The 24,441-nt window shown below is 37.5% G+C and overlaps 1 protein-coding gene across 1 annotated transcript in view; it reads right to left on the minus strand.

The window, feature by feature from the left end:
• CCDC152 (coiled-coil domain containing 152) overlaps nt 1-24,441 on the minus strand; it is a 49,437-nt gene that overhangs the window by 1,898 nt on the left and 23,098 nt on the right. The window contains exons 6-7 of the mRNA XM_055245920.2: nt 20,612-20,714; nt 1,506-1,633 (exon numbers count right to left, since the gene is read on the minus strand). Of these exons, the coding sequence (XP_055101895.1) occupies nt 1,506-1,633; nt 20,612-20,714 (231 nt within the window). The remainder of the gene's footprint in view (nt 1-1,505; nt 1,634-20,611; nt 20,715-24,441) is intronic.

A 24,441-nucleotide genomic window follows, 5' to 3' on the forward strand; every position in this document is an offset into this window, starting at 1 on the left:
CAGCAGCAGCAGCAAAGGGCATCTAAAGTCAACATCAGTCCTCTTTCTGCCCAGTGATTACTCATGGCAACTCACCAAGTACCCTGGGGATTCCAAAGTTTCAGGAATATGAGTAGTATATGATTTTAATTAAAACTTGTGAATTCTTACAAGGTAAAATGAAAGTTGGGGTGGGGAGAAGCAACAGAAGAATGATAGAAGGGTAGATTGATAAGAGTCTAGAAAAAATTTAAAGGACAAATATTTTGTCAAAGTACATTTGAGATTGTGATATCTGGTTAAATGAACTACTCAAGACTGTTTATTTATTTATTTTATTTTTTTCATTCTGTTGCCCAGGCTGGAGTGCAGTGGAGCAATCTTGGGTCACTGCTAAGTCTGCCTCCTGGGTTCAAGTGATTCTCCTGCCTCAGCCTCCTGAGTAGCTGGAATAACAGGCATCTGCCATCACGCCCAGTTAATTTTTGTATTTTTTTTTTAGTACAGGCGGGTTTCACCACGTTGGCCAGGTTGGTTTCGAACTCCTGACCTCAGGATCCTCTCGCCTTGGCCTGCCGAAGTGCTGGGATTATAGGTGTGAGCCACAGCATCCGGCCTACTCAAGACTTTTGAGCAAAGAGCTAGAGCCTCAGCCTTTGAGATGCCCTATTAGAAGTCCCTTTAAAAAAAAAATCGTAGGAATTTGGTTTGTTTACCCCCGGGATATTTATTCTTGCAGAAAGTTATTAGGAAGAAATTTGTCTTTTTTATGAGAAATAAAGCAAAATAAATTTCTAGTTGGTTACTGGGGTTTGACAAATTTCTGCTGGGATGAGAATAATGTGAAGCCTTAGAAACATTCTTCCCATGCTGGAATGGTAGAAATTATGAAACTTGCATAGAATTTACCATAAAATGCAGATAATCCTTGAGTTTTCTGTCAGGGAAATGTGAGTGCTAAAAATACAATAGCTAAAAGAAAGTTTCACTGTATTGGTTTAGTAGCCAATTAGATACACTAAAGATAGAATTAGTAAGCTGGAGAATAGGTTAGAAGAAAATATCTACCCTGAGACTGGGAAAAACAAGAAAATGACATATACAGAAAAGAGCATGTGAGATATAGGAACTGGTAGTAAAGTCTATGAAAGGCTGTTGTCTCTCACCTAGTGTTGGGCCTAAACTTGCTGTAGTCAGAAAAGCCTGCAGTTAAAAGGAAAAGTTGGATGTCAAGTGGGAAATACTGAGAAGAAAAGTTCTCAGAGGAAGCAATATCCTCCCTAAAAACCAGGACCTTTTGAACAACTCAGGGGTCCACTTTCAGGTCAAGTGCTGAAAGACAATGCAGATGACAGTTGTATGGTATGTGATTACTGCAGCCATTTGATGGAGAATGAGCATGTGTGAAGCCCTCTCACAGAATTGCTTCTAATCCTAAAATGTATCTCACTGTGATGAAAAACAATCAAAGTACAGTTTAGACTAAGGGATGTGTCCTCAAGTTTAGCAGACTCTTAAACACTTACCTCTAGTTGTAGCTTGATTATTTCATTTTGTTTTTCTTTTTCTTGACTTCTTAGCTTTGCATTTAACTCTGAAATTTCCATCTCCTTTTTCTCTATTAGTTCTTTGTGCTTTTCTTCATTTAATTCAACTGAATCAAATGAAATAAATAAAATTCATTCATTAAAAATTTCAAAAATATTATGTTTGTATTTCTTAGGTGTTTTAAATCATTCCTAAAAAAGTAAATTTTATTAATGAAACATATTTTAGAAATGATGTATGTATAGAATAGCTTTTCTATGTTTTTTACAAGACCCTGAATAATGTTTGAGACACAGAGGTCACTTGCCAAATATTTTTGAATGAATAAGGTAATTTAAACTATTAAACATCAAAGGCCTAGAAAATAAATGGGAGATACAGTGGTTGAAGAGAGACACAAAGCCTGAGTTTCTAGGTATGAAGGGCTCAAACTACTGGATGACTCTAGAGCTACATGAAGCCCCTGCTATACTATTCCATGTGATCAGGCCATTCTCATGTTCACATCATGTCTTTATGCTTTATCAAATTTCTTCTTCTCCCAACTTTCTTATTCCTGTTAATGACACCATGACATCTAGGATGAGAGGCTCAAGAAAATCTTTGATTTTTAATGAGAAAAGAGACAACCTACAAGCCTCACAAATGAAGGGCTTCCTAGCTTTCTGATATAGATATTTAGATAATAAATTTGTAGATCCTACTCTGTATGATTTAAACCTTTGAAATGGGTTGAAATTTGCTCTTTCATTTATGATATGGTCAACTTTCTTAAATGTTCCATGCATACTCGAAAATAATATGTATTCTGCACTTATTGGGTATATCATTTATGCCAATTAGTATCAGTTGTTTATTTTGTTGTTTAAATTTTCTATATCATTACTAATTTTGCATATTTGTATGTACTTTTTTACCACTAAAAGGTGAATTAAAGTCTCTCATTATGATTGTGGATTTGTCTGTCACCTACTAGTTCTGTGAATTTTATTTGGTGCATATACATTTAGAATTGTTGTTTTATTTCCCTGGTAAATTGAACACTTTACATCATAAAATATCCATATTTTGCTCTAGAACTGCTTCTTGCTTTAAAGTATACTTTGTCCAATATTAGTATAGCTATGCCAGCTTCATGTTGGCTACTATTTGCATGGTATATCCTTTTCCATCTTTTATTTTAAATCTTTCTATAGCTTTGTATTTTAGGTATATTGAAAGCAGCATAGTAGCAGATTTTAATACTTATTCAGTCTGGCAATTTTTGTCTTTTAATTGGCAATTCATTCAAGTTTAACTTAATGCATTTAGTAATATATTTGGATTTAAATCGACTAGCTTATTATTTGTTGGCTTTTACATTTTATGTTCATTTCTCTCTCTTTTCTTATCTTCATTTAGACAGAATAACTATTTTTACTTCCCTTTTTTCCTCCTCTATTAGGTTGATAATCATTAGCTTGATAAATATTCTTTTATTCTTCCTTTAGCAGTTACCTTAGAGTTTATAGCATGCATACTTGACTTATTAGAATTTAATAAAATTAGTATTTTTATCACTTTATGGACATGATACAAACCTTAAAAACATTTTAACTCCATTTATTCTCCCTTTTATCTTTGGTGTTTTTGTACTATGTTAACTTAGCTAAATTAGAACTATGTTTTCCAGAATTCCCTTGTCTATATGTTCTAAGGTAGAGTTAGCCGTAAGAGAAATCTCCACAAGATTTGGAAGATGGAAGTATAGCAAGAACTAATTTTCTCTGATGTTTAGTATAGGATGCTGGGCAGTGTTTCAGTTCACATATGGTGTTGCTGGCCTTCTGGCTCACCAAATCACCAGCTATTTTTTTTGAAGGTCAATGTAGAGCCCCAGGGAATGCTGCAATTTATACAAGTTGTCACTTATCAATGGATCATCTCAGTGATAAGGAAAAACATTTGGTTCCATAGCTTCTTAAGCTCCCACCAGATTTCTTTTTTTAGCTGCTAGAAGTCTCAGGCCAGGTGTCCTTGAAGCTCAATGGCGTAAGGCACCATCATTTCCTGCAGGTCGTTATGTCATTAAGGTTGAAGGAGGTACAAGAAAGATGCAAATTCCAGTTTGTTCTCAGTATTTCCACTTGACATCCAACTTTTCTTTTTACCTTCAGGCCTTTCTGACTGCAGCAACTTTAGGACCAACACTAGATGACAGACAACAGCCTTTCATAGACTTTACTACCAGTTCCTATATCTCACATGCTCTTTTCTGTATATGCCATTTTCTTGCTTCTCCCTGTCTCAGAGGAGATATTTTCTTCTAACCTGTTCTCCAGCTTACTAATTCTATCTCCAGTGTATCTAATTGGCTATTAAACCAATACAGTGAAACTTTATTTTTACCTACTGTGTTTTTAGCACTTACATTTCCATCTACTTCTCTAGTATACTTTTCAGTTCTCCATAAAAATTCCCCAAGTCCAGCTGAGCTTGGTGGCTCACACCTGTAATCCCAGCACTTTGGGAGGCCAAGGCAGGTGGATCACCTGAGGTCAGGAGTTTGAGACCAGCCTGACCAACATGGTGAAACCCTGTCTCTATTAAAAATACAAAAATTAGCCAGGGATGGTGATGCGTGCCTGTGGGCCCAGCTACTCGGGAGGCTGATGCAGAAGAACTGATTGAACCTGGGAGGTGGAGGTTGCAGTGAGCCGAGATGGCAACACTGCACTCCAGCCTGGGTGACAGAGTGAGACTGTGTCTCCAAAAAAAAAAAAAAAAAAAAAAATTCCCCAAGTTCTTTATTTCTTTGATTATATTAATTAGAGTCATTGTAAATTATATATCTGATAATGCCACTATCTGGATCATAAATGAATTTATATTTATTTCCTTTCAAAAATGTTTATAATTGAGCTTGCTTAGGTTTTTTGTATTTTTAAAGTCAGATTTACTGCAGCATAATTCATATATAGCAAAATCTCTTTTGAGGTGTACAGTTTGATGAGTTTCAAGGAACATATACAAGAATCTAACCATCACCACAATCAGGTAAAATTTTTCTATCACTTCAAAAGGAGCCCTTGTGCCCCTTTATAATCTATCCTTTTGCTCACATACTGGCAAACATTGATCTGATTTTTGTCACCATAATTTTTGTTTTCAAGAATTTTGTATAAACAGAATTATATAGTATGTGGACTTTTGTGTCAGACTTCTTTGATTTAGCATATTGTTTCTGAAGTGATTGTATTGTTGAATGTATCAGTAGTTTGTTGCTTTTTATTGCTGAGTAATTTCCATTACATGGATGTACCATGATTTGTTTATTTATGTTAACGGATTTGCTCGATTCCAGGTTTGGGCCATGATGAATAAGTTTGCTGTAAACATTCACAAACAGGTCTTTGTGTAGACATATGATTTCATTCCTCTTGGGTAAATACCCAGGAGTGCGAATGCTGGGTCAGATGGTGTGTTATGTGGCGGCCATGACAATGAGCCTCTCAGATCTCAGGAATCCTAACTGATCACTTGCCCCAGCTCCTGCACTCTAAAATCCATTACTGCATTTAAGCTGAGGCCATGCTTCTATGGTTGCATGTCAATGACAGGGTATGGAAGGAATACTACTGTGGGCCAATTCTGGGAGATGTCTAATCCTATCTTGGTGTTTCCTTCTTTAAGGATCTGAACTAGCACAAGGAAACAGGTATAATGGGGTTCTAAGACTGACTCACTTACCACTTTCTGGGCAGTGAAGAAGCCATCCTTAGTGGTATGTGGAGTACTGGTAGTTCCTAGTATACAATGGTGTTATAATTACTACAGATTTCACCAGAAGTAATCTGGAAAAATGTCCTGGTGGTGGGGAATGCCTTGCAAGGCATTAGTTATCATTAAGACATTTGAAATATGGATGGAAATAATGCCCACAAACGCAGTAGAGTTATCTGGTTACTGCTAAATTAAATTGACATTCTACTAAAGGATAATGAGAAATTGAGGGCTGTTAGCAAAAAGTTACAGAATTAAAGAATACATGTGAGAGTGAGCTTAGCCAAAGCAGGTCTACTATGATAAAATTTGGACCCCAGTTGGAAAGACCTGAGATCCTGAAAAATAGAATGGAAACACGTGGATGGATGCCTTTGAGGATGCTAGCTCTAAAGATTTCCCTAAGCCCTTGGAGTCTGCAGAGGTGGCCCACTCTTTCCTAGTAAAAGCTAGCAATTCCCCTGTTGTGAAGGATGCAGAGGCTCCTCTCAGAAGCTGCCTCGATCTCCTCTTTTGGCTGCTAGGCCAGTAACTAGGGTCAAGATGCACCATAACCTGGCTGGGACATAAGGGAGAAAAGTGATTATATCTAAAAGTATCTGCAAGAATTATCTAGGTTGTATTGAGAAGAGCTATGTGAGTACCCCTGAGAAAGATTTTGAGGCTGCTGGATCAAAGAAGATAGAAAGTAAGACTAGGTAATCAAGAATTCATTGACTCAGCATTACCCTTTAGGGACAACAGACATAATATCCTAGCAAGGGCCCTGGAAGATGGGGCAAATGCTCTGCTAGTGTGGCCTTAAACCTCTAAAGAAAGCAATGACCAAAGCTGAGTGAAGTGAAAATATGTGAGCTGCCTGACAGATAGTAAAGAAAGAAATAAGGAGGCTGTAGAAAGTTGGCATGCTAGTAGGAATATATTACATGAGGTAAAACAACCTACAAAAAGATTATGCACTTCAGGAGGGCCCAGAAGACACATTATTAGCCAAGGCCACCAGAAATGTGCTGGTGAGGGGTAAAAAAGTATCACAAAAAATTCAGTGGTCAGTCTCCTTTGGAAGTGAGGGTTGACAGTAAAATAGATGGCCATAGAGCTAGGTTCATTAATATCCATGGAGATGGCATGCCTCTCCACCACAAAGTAATAAAAGCCAGATGATGGTGCTTAACTGCCAAAAGGAAGGAGGCCACAATTACCAAATTACCAGGAAGGCTGGAGAGAAGCCAAAAAGACTTGATGTGCAGATAGTTGTAGAGATAGTTAATAGATGGATAGCTAATTCTGCTTAACAGGTACTACAATTTTAAAAAATCAAAAATGGAAGAACACAAGGCTTAGGGTACATGCCTCAATTAAAAAATTATCATCCTTTTCTCAGTCTCCAGACCTGAACCAATTTTGGGATCTGCAACCCATTGGCTAAATATATGGTCAGGTCACTAGGAAGAGCACTTAAATAATACTTCTAGGTATCCCTTTAGGAAGAGAGGCCAACAAGAACCACAGAAGAGTTGCTACATGAACTCGTGTAGAGAAGTGACTCTGTGTAGTACAATAGGTGGAGTGTTGTAGACATGAAAATGCACCTTTCAGATCTCCAATTTCAGAGAGCATAATTGACTCCCTGTTTTCATGACCGTGTTTATGCCGAGGTCATACTTCTCAAGAGCTACTCCTAGTCAATGATGGAGTTTGATAGGGCTACGAAGGCAAGCTTATTCCTGAAAGTTGCAGAACTCATTTAATGGGCAAATTTGGCTCAACTTTGTTGAAACTTTCTTAGAAATATGTTACAATCTAACACTTTCCCTATCCAAGATTCCTTCTTTTCTTCTCTTCTTCATAGAGGTTAAACCTGTATTACAGACTGACAGCTTACCTAGTCTCTCCTGGTTCCCTTCCCATTTACCCTCACAAATGTTTCCCCAATAAACTTCTCAAATGTCTAATCCTGTCTTGGCATCTGTTTTGCAGAGGACCCAAATTAACTCATTGCATTTTAAAAAAACTGCCAAAGTATTTTTAAAGGGACTGTATCATTTTATAGTCCCAGTAATAATGTTTCAGAGTTCCAGTTGCTCCATTTGGCATTATCAACATGGCATTGATAATTTTTAAGATTTTACCTGTTCTAAAAGGTGTGAGGTTTTAATTTGCACTTCCCTACCTACTAATTATGTTGAGTATCTTTTCATGGCTTATTTTTCATCTGTATGTCTCTGAACTCAAACTACCAACCTCAGGTAATCCACCCTCCTTGGCCTCCCAAAGTGCTGGGATTACAGGTGTGAGCCACCATGCCTGGCCCTTCATCTGTATGTCTCTGGGATAGTAACTGTCCAAATATTTTTGCCATTTGCTTGTTGAGTTGTTTGACTTCTTATTGAATTCTTAGTGTTCTTTATATATTTTTGGATATAAATCCTTTATCAAATATCCATTTGCAAGTCTATGGATTGTCTTTTCATTTTCTTAACAGTATTAAAGAACATAATAACTTTGATGAAGTCCAATTTATAACTTTTGCCTTTATTGTTTGTGCTTTTTGTTGCTTTCCAAGAAGTTGTGCCTAACTCAAGATCACAAAGATAATTTCTTATGCTTTCTTCTGGTAATTTTACAGATGTAGGTTTTACATATAACTTATTACCCATTGTAAGTTAATTGTTGCATATGATGTGCATAAAGATAGGCTCATTAAGGAAGGTTTTCAACAACCATATAAAACCAATTAACCCTCAACATAGGCTTATAAGATCTGCTTTACTGAAGGAGGAAAAATTTCATTAGTGAAATTATATTCAATATGCTTTACATATACATAAAATTAATTATACATTTAATACTAATTTAATTTTATAAGAATACAAACTGTTTCACATTAGATACCATTAAGTGTAAATACTAGAAACCAAATTTAGACACATTGTATTTACATACATAAATATATAGGAAGGTACAAAACCCAAATTAAAATGCATCAGGGGGCCAGGTGCAGTGGCTCATGCCTATAATCTCAGCACTTTGGGAGGCCAAGGCATGTGGATTGAGGTTGGGAGTTCGAGACCACCCTGGCCAAAATGGCTGCCTGGGAATGTTGGATGCTAGTTCTTCTCAAAAAGACCAAAGTTACTTGTGAATGGACATGTTCTGAAAGGAAAACTGAAGGAAGAGAGCCAGGACCTGTCAGAGAGCCCACAGGAAGAAGCCAAAGTGCAGAAAACGAAGGCAGCAAGAGTCTAGCAGAGATCAACACCAAAGGAAAAGGAACTCAGAGCCCTGCAGAAAGGGTAAGTGAGGTGCTTCTTGGCTTTCCTCACTCCTGCAACAATCTGGTGACTGCCAAACTACTAAGGAGGTCCTCTGCCCCTGTGACACTGGGCAATACTGTTGGTGGTCATTTAGGAACTTCCTGAGGAAGGAAAACCAGGTGGCTAGCTCATGCAGGCATGCCTGCATATGCCTCAGGCCTGAACTGAGATGGTGGCTGCTGTACTGGCTGTGTACCTGTTGTGGGCCACTGCTGCTGCCCAAAGGATCTCTGTCTTTGCATCACCATACCACCAAATCCCCTGCAAATATACCCCACAAGCTGCTCTGCGTTTGGCAAGTATGGGGAGCCAGCAGGTCCATGGGAAGCTACAGGACCATGAAGGCATAACTTCTTGGAAAGCAACAAAAAGCACAAACAATAAAGGCAAAAGTTATAAATTGGACTTCATCAAAGTTATTAATTTATGTTCTTTAATACTGTTAAGAAAATGAAAAGACAATCCATAGACTTGCAAATGGATATTTGATAAAGGATTTATATCCAAAAATATATAAAGAACACTAAGAATTCAATAGGAAGAAGTCAAACAATTCAACAAGCAAATGGCAAAAATATTTGGACAGTTACTATCCCAGAGACATACAGATGAAGGGCCAGTCATGGTGGCTCACACCTGTAATCCCAGCACTTTGGGAGGCCAAGGCAGGCAGTTTACCTGAGGTCATGAGTTTGAGTTCAGAAGGCTAAAAAGAGGATCTCAGTCTCTTCTGGCTTGTGAGGCTTCTGTAAGGAGTCTACTATGTTAGCCTGATTGGATTTCATTTATAGGTAATCTGGCTATTTTCTCTAGCTGCCTTTGAGGGTTTTTTTTTTTTTTGGCATTGACCTTAAATAGTCTAATGATTATATGGCAGACTTCTTACAGAAGCCTTACAAGCCAGAAGAAACTGAGGTCCTCTTTTGAGCCTTCTTAAAGAAAAAAAAAATGCCATCCAAGAATTTTATATCCACCAAACAAGGAAAGAGAAATAAAGTCTTTTCCAAATAAGTAAGTGCTAAAGGAATTCATCATCACCAGACCAGACCTACAAGAAATGCTCAAAGGAGTTTTAGACATGGAAACAAAAGGACGATACTTGCTACCATAAAAGCACGCATAAGTACAAATCCTATAAAACAATTAAACAATTGAGACTATAAAGCTCACTAACAACACTCTAATGGGATCAAAACCTCACATATAAATATTAATCATAAACAGCCTAAATGTTCCACTTAAAATACACAGATTGGCAAATGGGGTTAATAAAACAAGACTAAACCATCTACTGACTTCAAGAGATCCATCCTATGTGTAATGACACCATAGGTTCAAAGTAAAGGGGTGATGAAAGATCTACCATGCAAATAGAAAATGAAAAAGAACAGGGGTTGATATTCTTGTATCAATTAAAACAGACTTTAAACCAACAACAGTAAAAAAGACAAAGAAGGGTATTATATAATGATAAAGGCTTCAATTCAGCAAGATGTAATTACCTAAATACTATTATATAATGATAAAGGCTTCAATTCAACAAGATTTAACAAGCAGATTTAACTGTGCACAACACTGTAGCACCCCGATTTATAAAACAAATATTACTAAACCTAAGAAAATAGATAGACAGCTATACAATAGTAGTGGGGTTGTCAATGCCCCATTGACAGATAAAGAATTTAAAAATATAGATCACAAGGAAACTCAAAGAGATCCAAAAAGTTGAAAACCAACACAGAGAAACCAGGAAAATGATTCAGGATATAAAAGAGGAGGTAGCTACATTTTAAAAAGCAAAACAAAACAAAAACTTCTGGAATTAAAAAATTCACTAAAGGAATTTTAAAATACAGTTGAGAGTTTTAGCAACAGACTAGACCAAGCAGAAGGAATAATTTAAAAGCTTGGAGACCAGTCTACTGGATCATGGAGGCTGAAAAATAATAAAGAAACTCTGGACTTTAATTGGACTTTTGACCAAATGAACCTAATAGACATCTACAGAACATTCCACTCAACAACTGCAGAATATACATTTTTTCTCATCTGTACATAGAACATTGTCTAAAATTGACCATATGCTTGATCATAAAACAAGTCTCAATAATTTTTTAAATAAAATTATATCAAATGTATATGTGGACCATAATGGAACAAAATTAGAAATCCATACCAAAAGGAACTTGCAAAACCACACAAATAGATGGAAACTGAACAACTTGCTCCTGGTTGACTTTTGGGTAAAACACAACAACAAAAAAATGAAATAAAAACTTATTTTGAAACAAAAGAAAATGCAGTTATAACATACCAAAACCTCTAGGTTACAGAAAAAGTAGTATTAGGAGAAAAGTTTATAGCACTAAATGCCTACCTGAGGAAGACAGATGTAACATTAACAACCTAATGTTGCACCTAAATGAGCCAGAAAAACAAGAACAAACCAAATTCAAAGGTAGCAGAAGAAAAGAAATAACAAAGATCAGAGAAAAACTAAATGAAAATGAGATGAAAACAAAACTCCAAAAAACCATACAAAGGATCAATGAGACAAAAACTGGGTTTTTTGAAAGGACAAACAAAAGTGATAGATCACTTGCTAGATTAACCAAGAAAAACAGAAATAGAAGTTTCCAGATAAGCACAATCAGGAATGATAAAGTTGACATTACAACTAATACCACAGAAATACAAAAGATCTTCAGTGACTGCTATGAACATTTCTACGTGCACAAACTAGAAAATCTAGAGCAAATGGAAAAATTCCTGGAAACATACAACCTCCAGAGATTGAACCAGGAAGAAATTGAAATTCTGAACAGGCCATTAATGTATTATCAAATTGAATAAATAACAAAAAATATACCAAAGACAACAACAACAAAATCCCAGGACCGGAGTATTTACAGGCCAGCTAAATTCTACCAGATGTACAAAGAAGAGTTGGTACCAACATTACTGAAACTATTCCAAAAAATTGAGGAGGAGGGAGGCCTCTCTAACTCATGCTATGAAACCAGTATCATGCTGATATCAAAATCTGGCAAGTACCCAATAAAAAATAAAACAACAGGCCAATATGCCTGATAAACATAGATTCAAAAATCCCCAACAAAACAGAATCCAGTAACACATCAAAAAGATAATTCATCAGGATCAAATGGCCTTATTTCAGGGATTCAAGGATGGTTCAATATATGCAAGTCAATAAATGTGATTCGCTACACAAACAGAATTAAAAACAAAAACTATATTGTCATTTCAGTATATGCAGAAAAAGCATTTGGTAAAATCCAACACCCTTTATAATAAAAACCCTAAAACATAGGCATTGAAGGAACATACCTCAAAATAACAAGAGCCATACATGACAAACCCACAGCCAACATCATACTGAATGGGGAAAAGTTGAAAGCATGTCCCCTGAGAACTGGAACAAAACAAGGATATCCATTGTCACCACCTCTGTTCAACATAGTACTGAAAGTCTGTAGCTAGAGCAATCAGGAAAAAGAAATAAATAGCAGCAATCCACATTGGAAAAGGGGAAGTCCAATTATATCTATTTGCTGATAATATGATTCTACATCTAGAAAATCCTAAAGATTCATCTAAAAGATTCTACACCTAGAAAACCCTAAAGATTCCTCCTAGACCTGACAAATGACTTCAGTAAACTTTCAGGATACAAAATGAATGCATTAAAATCAGTGGCATTCTTATAAACCAACAACACTCAAGCTGAGAACCAAATCAATAACTCAATCCCATTAACAATTACCATACGCACACAAAATTACCTGGAAATACATTTAACAAAGAAGATGAAAAACTTCTGCAAGGAGAACAAAACAGTTTGATAATATAAATCATAGATGACACAAACAAATGAAAAAGCATTCCATGCCCATTGATAGGAATAATCAATATCATCAAAATGACTATACTACCCAAAGCAATCTACATATTCAGTTCCTATCAAATTAACAATGTAAGTTTTCACAGAATTAAAAAAAGCAGCTTTAAAATTTATATGGAACAAAACGGAGTCTGAATAGCCAAAGTAATTCTAAGCAAAAAGAACAAGGCTGGAGGCATCACATTACCCTACTTCAAACTATTCTACAAGGCTATAATAGCCAAAACAGCATGGTACTAGTACAAAAATGGAAACATAGACCCATAAAACAGAATAAAGAACACAGAAATAAAGCCACACACCTGTAACAAACTAATGTCCAAAAATTCTACAAAAAAAAAACAATGAGGGAGGGGTGGAGCCAAGACAGCCGAATAGGAACAGCTCTGGTCTACAGCTCCCAGCCTGAGTGACGCAGAAGATGGGTGATTTCTGTATATCCATCTGAGGTACTGGGTTCATCTCACTAGGGAGTGCCAGACAGTGGGTGCAAGATAGTGGGTGCTGCGCACCGTGCACGAACTGAAGCAGGGTGAGGCATTGCCTCACTTGGGAAGTGCAAGGGGTCAGGGAGTTCCCTTTCCTAGTCAAAGAAAGGGGTGACAGACGGAACCTGGAAAATCGGGTCACTCCCACCCTAATACTGCGCTTTTCCGATGGGCTTAAAAAATGGCACACCAGGAGATTATATCCTGCATCTGGCTTAGAGGATCCTATGCCCACGGAGTCTCGCTGATTGCTAGCACAGCAGTCTGAGATTAAACTGCAAGGCAGCAGCAAGGCTGGGAGAGGGGAACCCGCCATTGGCCAGGCTTGATTAGGTAAACAAAGCAGCCCCGAAACTCGAACTGGGGGGAGCCCACCACAGCTCAAGGAGGCCTGCCTGCCTCTGTAGGCTCCACCTCTGGGGGCAGGGCACAGACAAACAAAAAGACAGCAGTAACCTCTGCAGACTTAAATGTCCCTGTCTGACAGCTTTGAAGAGAGTAGTGGTTCTCCCAGCATGCAGCTGGAGATCTGAGAACGGGCAGACTGCCTCCTCAAGTGGGTCCCTGACCCCCAAGCAGCCTAACTGGGAGGCACCCCCTAGTAGGGGCAGACTGACACCTCACATGGCCGGGTATTCCTCTGAGACAAAACTTCCAGAGGAACGATCAGGCAGCAGCATTCGTGGTTCACGAAAATGTGCTGTTCTACAGCCACCACTGCTGACACCCAGGCAAACAGGGTCTGTAGTGGACTTCTAGCAAACTCCAACAGACGTGCAGCTGAGGGTCCTGTCTGTTAGAAGGAAAACTAACAAACAGAAAGGACATCCACACCAAAAACCCATCTGTACATCACCATCATCAAAGACCAAAAGTAGATAAAACCACAAAGATGGGGAAAAAACAGAGCAGAAAAACTGGAAAGTCTAAAAAGCAGAGTGCCTCTCCTCCTCCAAAGGAACGCAGTTCTTCACCAGCAACGGAACAAAGCTGGATGGAGAATGACTTTGACGAGTTGAGAGAAGGCTTCAGAAGATCAAAGTGCTCTGAGCTACAGGAGGAAATTCAAGCCAAAGTCAAAAAAGTTAAAAACTTTGAAAAAGAATTAGACGAATGGATAACTAGAATAACCAATAGAGAGAAGTGCTTAAAGGAGCTGATGGAGCTGAAAGCCAAGGCTCAAGAACTACGTGAAGAATGCAGAAGCCTCAGGAGCCCATGTGATCAACTGGAAGAAAGGGTATCAGCGATGGAAGATGAAATGAATGAAATGAAGCGAGAAGGGAAGTCTAGAGAAACAAGAATAAAAAGAAATGAACAAAGCCTCCAAGAAATATGGGACTGTGTGAAAAGACCAAATCTACGTCTGATTGGTGTACCTGAAAGTGACGGGGAGAATGGAACAAAGTTGGAAAACACTCTGCAGGATATTATCCAGGAGAACTTCCCCAATCTAGCAAGGCAGGCTAACATTCAGATTTAGGAAATACAGAGAATGCCACAAAGATACTCCTCGAGAAGAGCAACTCCAAGACACATAATTGTCAGATTCACCAAAGTTGAAATGAAGGAAAAAATGTTAAGAGCAGCCAGAGAGAAAGGTCGGGTTACCCACAAAGGGAAGCCCATCAGACTAACAGCGGATCTCTTGGCAGAAACTCTACAAGCCAGAAGATAGTGGGGGCCAATATTCAACATTCTTAAAGAAAAGAATTTTCAACCCAGAATTTCATATCCAGCCAAACTAAGCTTCATAAGTGAAGGAGAAATAAAATCCTTTACAGTAAAGCAAATGCTGACAGATTTTGTCACCACCAGGCCTGCCCTAAAAGAGCTCCTGAAGGAAGCACTAAACATGGAAAGGAACAACCAGTACCAGCCACTGCAAAATCATGCCAAATTATAAAGACCGTCAAGGCTAGGAAGAAACAGCATCAACTAACGAGCAAAATAACCAGCCAACATCATAATGACAGGATCAAATTCACACATAACAATATTACCTTTAAATGTAAATGGACTAAATGATCCAATTAAAAGACACAGACTGGCAAATTGGATAAACAGTCAAGACCCATCAGTATGCTGTATTCAGGAAACCCATCTCACGTGCAGAGACACACATAGACTCAAAATAAAGGGATGGAGGAAGATCTACCAAGCAAATGGAAAACAAAAAAAAGCAGGGGTTGCAATCCTAGTCTCTGATAAAACAGACTTTAAACCAACAAAGATCAAAAGAGACAAAGAAGGCCATTACATAATGGTAAAGGGATCAATTCAACAAGAAGAGCTAACTATCCTAAATATATATGCACCCAATACAGGAGCACCCAGATTCACAAAGCAAGTCCTTAGTGACCTCCAAAGAGACTTAGACTCCCACACAATAATAATGGGAGACTTTAACACCCCACTGTCAACATTAGACAGATCAATGAGACAGAAAGTTAACAAGGATACCCAGGAATTGAACTCAGTTCTGCACCAAGTGGACCAAATAGACATCTACAGAACTCTCCACCCCAAATCAACAGATTATACTTTTTTTTTTTTTTTTTTGAGACGGAGTCTCGCTCTGTCGCCCAGGCTGGAGTGCAGTGGCGCAATCTCGGCTCACTGCAAGATCCGCCTCCCGGGTTCATGCCATTCTCCTGCCTCAGCCTCTCCGAGTAGCTGGGACTACAGGCACCCGCCACCACACCCGGCTAATTTTTTGTATTTTTTAGTAGAGACGGGGTTTCACCGTGGTCTCGATCTCCTGACCTCGTGATCCGCCTGCCTCGGCCTCCCAAAGTGCTGGGATTACAAGCGTGAGCCACTGTGCCTGGCCCAGATTATACATTTTTTTCAGCACCACACCACACCTATTCCAAAATTGACCACATAGTTGGAAGTAAAGCTCTCCTCAGTAAATGTAAAAGAACAGAAATTATAACAAACTGTCTCTCAGACCACAGTGCAATCAAACTAGAACTCAGGATTAACAAACTCACTCAAAACCGCTCAACTACATGGAAACTGAACAACCTGCTCCCGAGTGACTACTGGGTACATAACAAAATGAAGGCAGAAATAAAGATGTTCTTTGAAACCAACGAGAGCAAAGACACAACATACCAGAAACTCTGGGACACATTCAAAGCAATGTGTAGAGGGAAATTTATAGCACTAAATGCCCACAAGAGAAAGCAGGAAAGATCTAAAATTGACACCCTAACATCACAATTAAAAGAACTAGAAAAGCAAGAGCAAACACATTCAAAAGCTAGCAGAAGGCAAGAAATAACTAAAATCAGAGGAGAACTGAAGGAAGAAATAGAGACACAAAAAACCCTTCAAAAAATTAATGAATCCAGGAGCTTGTTTTTTGAAATGATCAACAAAATTGATAGACTGCTACCAAGACTAATAAAGAAGAAAAGAGAGAAGAATCAAATAGATGCAATAAAAAATGATAAAGGAGATATCACCACCGATCCCACAGAAATACAAACTACCATCAGAGAATACTATAAACACTTCTACGCAAATAAACTAGAAAATCTAGAAGAGATGGATAAATTCCTTGACACATACACCCTCCCAAGACTAAACCAGGAAGAAGTTGAATCTCTGAATAGACCAATAACAGGCTCTGAAATTGTGGCAATAATCAATAGTTTACCAACCAAAAAGAGTCCAGGACCAGACGGATTTACAGCCGAATTCTACCAGAGGTACAAGGAGGAGCTGGTACCATTCCTTCTGAAATTATTCCAATCAATAGAAAAAGAGGGAATCCTCCCTAACTCATTTTATGAGGCCAGCATCATCCTGATACCAAAGCCAGGCAGAGACACAACCGAAAAAGAGAATTTTAGACCAATATCCTTGATGAACATTGATGCAAAAATCCTCAATAAAATACTGGCAAACCAAATCCAGCAGCACATCAAAAAGCTTATCCACCATGATCAAGTGGGCTTCATCCCTGGGATGCAAGGCTGGTTCAACATACGCAAATCAATAAATGTAACCCAGCATATAAACAGAACCAAAGACAAAAACCACATGATTATCTCAATAGATGCAGAAAAGGCCTATGACAAAATTCAACAACCCTTTATGTTAAAAACTCTCAATAAATTAGGTATTGATGGGACATATCTCAAAATAATAAGAGCTATCTATGACAAACCCACAGCCAATATCATACTGAATGGGCAAAAACTGGAAGCATTCCCTTTGAAAACTGGCACAAGACAGGGATGCCCTCTCTCACCACTCCTATTCAACATAGTGTTGGAAGTTCTGGCCAGGGCAATTAGGCAGGAGAAGGAAATAAAGGGTATTTAATTAGGAAAAGAGGAAGTCAAATTGTCCCTGTTTGCAGATGACATGACTGTATATCTAGAAAACCCCATTGTCTCAGCCCAAAATCTCCTTAAGCTGATAAGCAACTTCAGCAAAGTCTCAGGATACAAAATCAATGTACAAAAATCACAAGCATTCTTATACACCAATAACAGACAAACAGAGAGCCAAATCATGAGTGAACTACCATTCACAATTGCTTCAAAGAGAATAAAATACCTAGGAATCCAACTTACAAGGGATATGAAGGACCTCTTCAAGGAGAACTACAAACCACTGCTCAATGAAATAAAAGAGGATACAAACAAATGGAAGAACATTCCATGCTCATGGATAGGAAGAATCAATATTGTGAAAATGGCCATACTGCCCAAGGTAATTTATAGATTCAATGCCATCCCCATCAAGCTACCAATGACTTTCTTCACAGAATTGGAAAAAACTACATTAAAGTTCATATGGAACCAAAAAAGAGCCCGCATCGCCAAGTCGATCCTAACCCAAAAGAACAAAGCTGGAGGCATCACGCTACCTGACTTCAAACTATACTACAAGGCTACAGTAACCAAAACAGCATGGTACTGGTACCAAAATAGAGATATAGATCAATGGAACAGAAGAGAGCCCTCAGAAATAACACCACATATCTACAACTATCTGATCTTTGACAAACCTGATAAAAACAAGAAATGGGGAAAGGATTCCCTATTTAATAAATGGTGCTGGGAAAACTGGCTAGCCATATGTAGAAAGCTGAAACTGGATCCCTTCCTTACACTTTACACAGAAATTAATTCAAGATGGATTAAAGACTTACATGTTAGACCTAAAACCATAAAAACCCTAGAAGAAAACCTAGGCATTACCATTCAGGAAATAGGCATGGGCAAGGACTTCATGTCTGCAACACCAAAAGCAATGGCAACAAAAGCCAAAATTGACAAATGAGATCTAATTGAACTAAAGAGCTTCTGCCCAGCAAAAGAAACTACCATCAGAGTGAACAGGCAACCTACAAAATGGGAGAAAATTTTCGCAACCTACTCATCTGACAAAGGGCTAATATCCAGAATCTACAATGAATTCAAACAAATTTACAAAAAATAACAAACAACCCCATCAAAAAGTGGGCAAAGGAGATGAACAGACACTTCTCAAAAGAAGACATTTTTTCAGCCAAAAAACACGTGAAAAAATGCTCATCATCACTGGCCATCAGAGAAATGCAAATCAAAACCACAATGAGATACCATTTCACACCAGTTAGAATGGCCATCATTAAAAAGTCAGGAAATAACAGGTGCTGGAGAGGATGTGGAGAAACAGGAACACTTTTACACTGTTGGTGGGACTGTAAACTAGTTCAACCATTGTGGAAGTCAGTGTGGCGATTCCTCAGGGATCTAGAACTTGAAATACCATTTGACCCAGGCATCCCATTACTGGGTATATACCCAAAGGATTATAAATCATGCTGCTCTAAAGACACATGCACACGTATGTTATTGCAACACTATTCACAATAGCAAAGACTTGGAACCAACCCAAATGTCCAACAATGATAGACTGGATTAAGAAAATGTGGCACATATACACCATGGAATACTATGCAGCCATAAAAAATGATGAGTTCATGTCCTTTGTAGGGACATGGGTGAAACTGGAAATCATCATTCTCAGTAAACTATCGCAAGGACAAAAAACCAAACACCACATGTTCTCACACATTGGTGGGAATTGAACAATGAGAACACATGGACACAGGAAGGGGACCATCACACTCCGGGGACTGTTGTGGGGTGGGGGGAGCAGGGAGGGATAGCATTAGGACATACACCTAAGGCTAAATGACGAGTTAATTGGTGCAGCACATCAACATGGCACATGGATACATATGTAACAAACCTGTGCATTATGCACATGTACCCTAAAACTTAAAGTACAGTAATAAAAAAAAACGAGGAAAAGATTCCCTATTTATTATAACAAACAGTGCTGGGAAAACTGGTTATCCATATGAAAAAGAATTAACCTGGACCTCCATCCCTTGCCATACACAAAAATTAACTCAAGATTGATTAAAGACTTAAGTGTAAGACCTTAAACTATAAAAATCCTAAAAGAAAACATAGGAAAAACTCTTCTCGAGATTGGCCTAGGCAAAGAATTTCTGACTAAGACCTCAAAAGCAAATGCATCAAAAACAAAAATAGACAAATCGGATTTAAAGAGTTCCTGTACAGCAAAAGAAACAATCAACAGCATAAACAGACAACATACAGAATGAGAGAAAATATTTGCAAGCCATATATCCACCAAAGGACTAATATCCAGAATCTACAAAGAAGTTAAACAAATCAACAAGACAAAAACAATCCCATTACAAAGTGGGCAAAGAGGACTTGAGTAGACACTTCTCAAAAGAAGACATACACACAGCTGACAAGCATATGAAAAAATCTTCAACATTACTAATTATCAGATAAATGCAAGTTAAAACCACAATAAGATACCTTCTCAAACCAGTCAAAATGACTATTACTAAAAAGTCAAAAAAATAACAGATGTTGTCAGGGATATGAAGTAAAGGGAACAATAATGCACTGTTAATGGGAATGTAAATTAATTTCACCCCTATGGAAAACATTACAAAGTTTTCTCAAATAACTAAAAATAGAATTACTATTCAACCCAGTAATCCTACTATTGGGTATCTACCCAAAGGCAAATAAATCGTTTTATCAAAAAGACACTTGTACTTGCATGTTTATCACAGTTCTATTCACAATAGCAAAGTCATGGAATTAACCTAAGTGCACATCAATGATGGATTGGATAAAGAAAATGTGGTATATATACACCATGAAATACTATGCAGCCATAAAAAAGAATAAAACTGAGTTATTTACCAACATGGTTGGAGCTGGAGGGCATCATTCCAAGTGAAGTAACTGAGAAACACAAAGTCAAATACCACATGTACTCACTTATAAGTGGGAGCTAAACAATGTGTACTCATTAACATAAAGATAGAAACCATAGACACTGGGAACTCCAAAAGAAGGGAGGGTAGGAGGGGTGAGGGTTGAAAAATGATCTACCACGAGTTATGTTCACTATATAATTGATGAGTTCACTAGAAGCCCAAACACCAGCATTATACAAAATACCCATGTAACAAACCTGCACGTTATATCCCTTGAATCTATAACACAAAAGCAAGTTTATTTTAAACTTACCTTTTTTCTGCATGTCCTGATAAAGTTTGCTTATTTCTTTCTTATATCCTTCCTCTTTGATTTTCATTTCACTTACAAGTTTGGCAATATTATTCTTATGTTCCTAAAGATTAAAATATATATTAATTTTTAAAATTTAAATATGTGTATATAACTTTTGATTCCTAGAAAGGTGAAATTCTCCATTCATATTACTTTTTAAATACTTTAAAAATTCTCCATTTATATTACTTTTTTAAAAGGTACTATAAATAATATAAAGGAACAATTTCACCTTTCTAATAATTAAAAGTTATCATATCTACAAGGAAAAATATTGTTCATTGTTTGAATAATCAGCTTTGAGATAGACCCATTTTATTTTATTTTTTGTATGTATAAAGTATTTATTTTTTAATTTAAATTTTTGGCCCAGTATGGTGGCTCACGCTTGTAATCTCAGCATTTTGGGAAGCTGAGGCAGGCAGATCATGAGGTCAGGAGATCGAGATCATCCTGGCTAACACGGTGAAACCCCGTCTCTACTAAAAATACAAAAAAAATTAGCTGGGCGTGGTGGTGGGCACCTGTAGTCCCAGCTACTCGGGAGGCTGAGGCAGGAGAATGGCGTGAACCTGGGAGGCCCTGAAGCTTGCAGTGAGCCGAGATGGCCCCACTGCACTCCAGCCTGGGTGAGAGAGCGAGACTCTGTCTCGAAAAAAAATGTTTAAATTTTTAATTTGAAAATTAAAAATTATATATATTTATGATGTACAACATGATGTTTTAATATATGTATACATTGTGGAAGGCCTAGCTTAAGCCAATTAACATATCTATATTATGGATACGTTAAATATATGTTAAATATGTGAGCTATATCCATTTGCCTCACATATTTATCACTTTTTTGTGGTGAGAACATTAAAAAACTACTCTTAGCAATTTTGAAGTATATGATACATCGTTATTGATAACAGTCACCAAATTGTACAATAGCTCTCCTGATTCTATTCCTCATTTCCAACTAAAAGTTTTTATCCTTTCACCAACATCTCCCCAATTGCTGCCCCCACCACAGCCTAACCACCACTCTACTCTCTGCTTCATGAATTCCATAAGAAAGATCAATTTCTGATCCAAGGATATAAGATAAAGATATTATAGAAACAATGTCTTTTTTCATCTTTGCTTTCTAGATAGTCATCACCAGGGTTTAGAATATTAAGGATGCTCAAAATATTTAATTTTATGAATAAATGCCACTTCAGAATTAAGGTATGTTCAATATAAGCCAAAATTATACATTAGAGCCAACAAAGGCACTGTTCAATAGCTAGCAAGCTTACTATAATGTAAGATGAGTCTCTTTGAATATCAGCTGAACTTCTGTTTCTAAAAATTATATAAATATTCCTAATTCCCAGAGCAAGATTAAGCATTACCCATGGTAAGGGTATGCTTTATGAGGAGGCATAGAGAGAAAGATGAGTTTGGGATTTGGAAAGTGCTTGACAGCTGCCTGAGATTAGCTTCTTAGGTTGTTGAAGGATAGGGGTGATTTATTATGTTAAGAACAGGGAGAGGAGCATTGAGAATGGTGATGGAAGACAGTTATTTTACAATTGTGAAGATAAATTTTACAATTTTACCAGGGGTATGGTCCTACATGAAGAAATTATTCAGAGGCCTAAAATGTAGGCAAGAGAAAAGGAAAGCAGGAAGAATAAAAGTATGATAGTAATAAAAAGGCAATAATAAAGGCAAGAGGTCAATAAAAGCCTCTAATACCTAACAGCTGGGACTCACCATTGTATTCCCAACTCCTTGTGTGTAAATACATGTATATATGTGCACACACATGTATCTTGATGTATATTTCTTGAATGAATGGGAGTGCCAATAAGAATTATTTAAGTCAGAACTTTTAACCTAGACCCAGTGAATAGGCTTTTGATCAACTTCCAAAATTTAACGTAAAATTATACACGTATTTATTTGTGTGTGTGTGTGTGTGCATTTTTCTCAGTGAGGATTCATAGCTTTTAATAGATATTTCATGGTATCGAGGAGGTTAAAAAATTTAAAACAGGTCAAGACACACTGGCTTATATGCCTACAATTAAAAATTGGCATACATTCCTCCATGTTATATCTCAGTTCAAGAGATTTTGTTTGGATTTCTGTTTGTTCTACTTATCCTGCCAGGCAACTTGTAGGAATGGACAAAGCTATTCAACTTCTCGGCTCTGATTAAAACTGGGCAGGTGAACCCAGAGGGCAATCCCACAAATTGCCATTTTCTATGTATCTAGATTTCCAGATGGGCAACTACAGAGCAGCTTTTATAAACTACTCCTGACAACCGTGTGCACTAAGCTGTTGCTGCTCTGAGAAACCACAAGAGACAAACCTATGTACCTTTCTATTCTCCACTGATTTTTGCCACAGGAAGATGTTACCAGGAAAGTGAAATGCTTCCAGTTAATTCGGTGAGACCCAGGATTTGCATTCCAGCCTCCAGGCATGAAGACTATTCTATCTGGGTTGAACCAAGCTTTATCTCACTAGATCTTCTCTTCCATTTTAGCCTGTGCCATTCCTAAAAAATGTAATCTTTTCATTCTTCTAAGGAGACTAATCCCCAATAGGTTACAATTGGTTGTCTTCTTTTCATATGCTTTCTGGGAACTTTAAATTCCAAGGAATAGCCTCTGGTTTCACTCTTGATATACAAAACAATGATTCTCTCTATACAAGTTGCAAAATCCTTCTACTCTCACAAATACTGCTATTGGGTAGCTCCTGAATTTGTTCCTGGGGAGCTGTTCTCCATGAATTTTAGATGTGTTCAGAAGTTTTGAATTAGCAAATCTGCATTGTCATAGTTTGCTTTGGGCAGCCCCTAAGTAAGAAATTCAGACTCTTGAGTTGTGGTGTTTTCTCTTTAATTTCTTCCCCTCTGAACATTCCTATAGTATTCTTGACAAAGCAGTATCTTAGTGCTTGAAGTTTTAGAAAAGAAAGTAGGTCAAATTTTCTCCCCCTGGTTCCCCACCCCAATTACAACCTGACTTTACCATCTATTTTTGAGATCTAGAGTCAATATGTGAAAGGGATTGGGAAAGAATAAAGGGAAAAAGGAAAAGAAAAGGGGAGAAAGGGTAGGATTCATTTCAGAAATACTTAAAAACCATCTCAAAATTGGTGATGAAAAGCTAAATTTTCTAAGAGCATAGCCAGAATGCTACTTATTACTGTACAGAATTAACCAGAAGTTCTGGGCAGGTTTCTTCAGAGGGTCCTCAGATGAGGAACCAGACTGAATTTAGAGAAGATTCTTCAAGTTGAAGCCTCCTATAGATTCAACTTGAGTTTTGAGGATCTTTTGTCTGCTAGAATTTGACATACTAGCTCTTGAGAGATGAGGAAGTTAGCATAATGAACCTCTCAAAGAGCACAGGGAACTGACATTTATTTAGCATCTTTTATGCTTTTTAGACACTGTTCATGTGCTCTACAACTGCTGTCACTATATATACTGTTCCTACAGGAGATAAGGAAAAGTAGCAGAGGGTATGGTGGCTCCTGGGAGAGAAATAATTTGTGATCCACATGAAATGCCCCCTGTATTGGAATGATGTAATGATCACACAAATCATAAAGAGTATAGATTCATTTACATTATAATAAAAAAGTTCACAAGTAGTAAAAATAGAGTTTACTAGAGTAAAAACTCTATTAACATAATTGAAAAATATGTAGCAAAATAACTGCATCTCTTTTTGGTAGAAAGAAAAAGTAATGCAAGTTATTTGTTAGTACTTTATATTTTGTAAAAATAAACTCTT

The sequence above is a fragment of the Symphalangus syndactylus genome, chromosome 16, assembly GCF_028878055.3.
Source record: "Symphalangus syndactylus isolate Jambi chromosome 16, NHGRI_mSymSyn1-v2.1_pri, whole genome shotgun sequence".
Lineage (NCBI taxonomy): Eukaryota > Metazoa > Chordata > Mammalia > Primates > Hylobatidae > Symphalangus > Symphalangus syndactylus.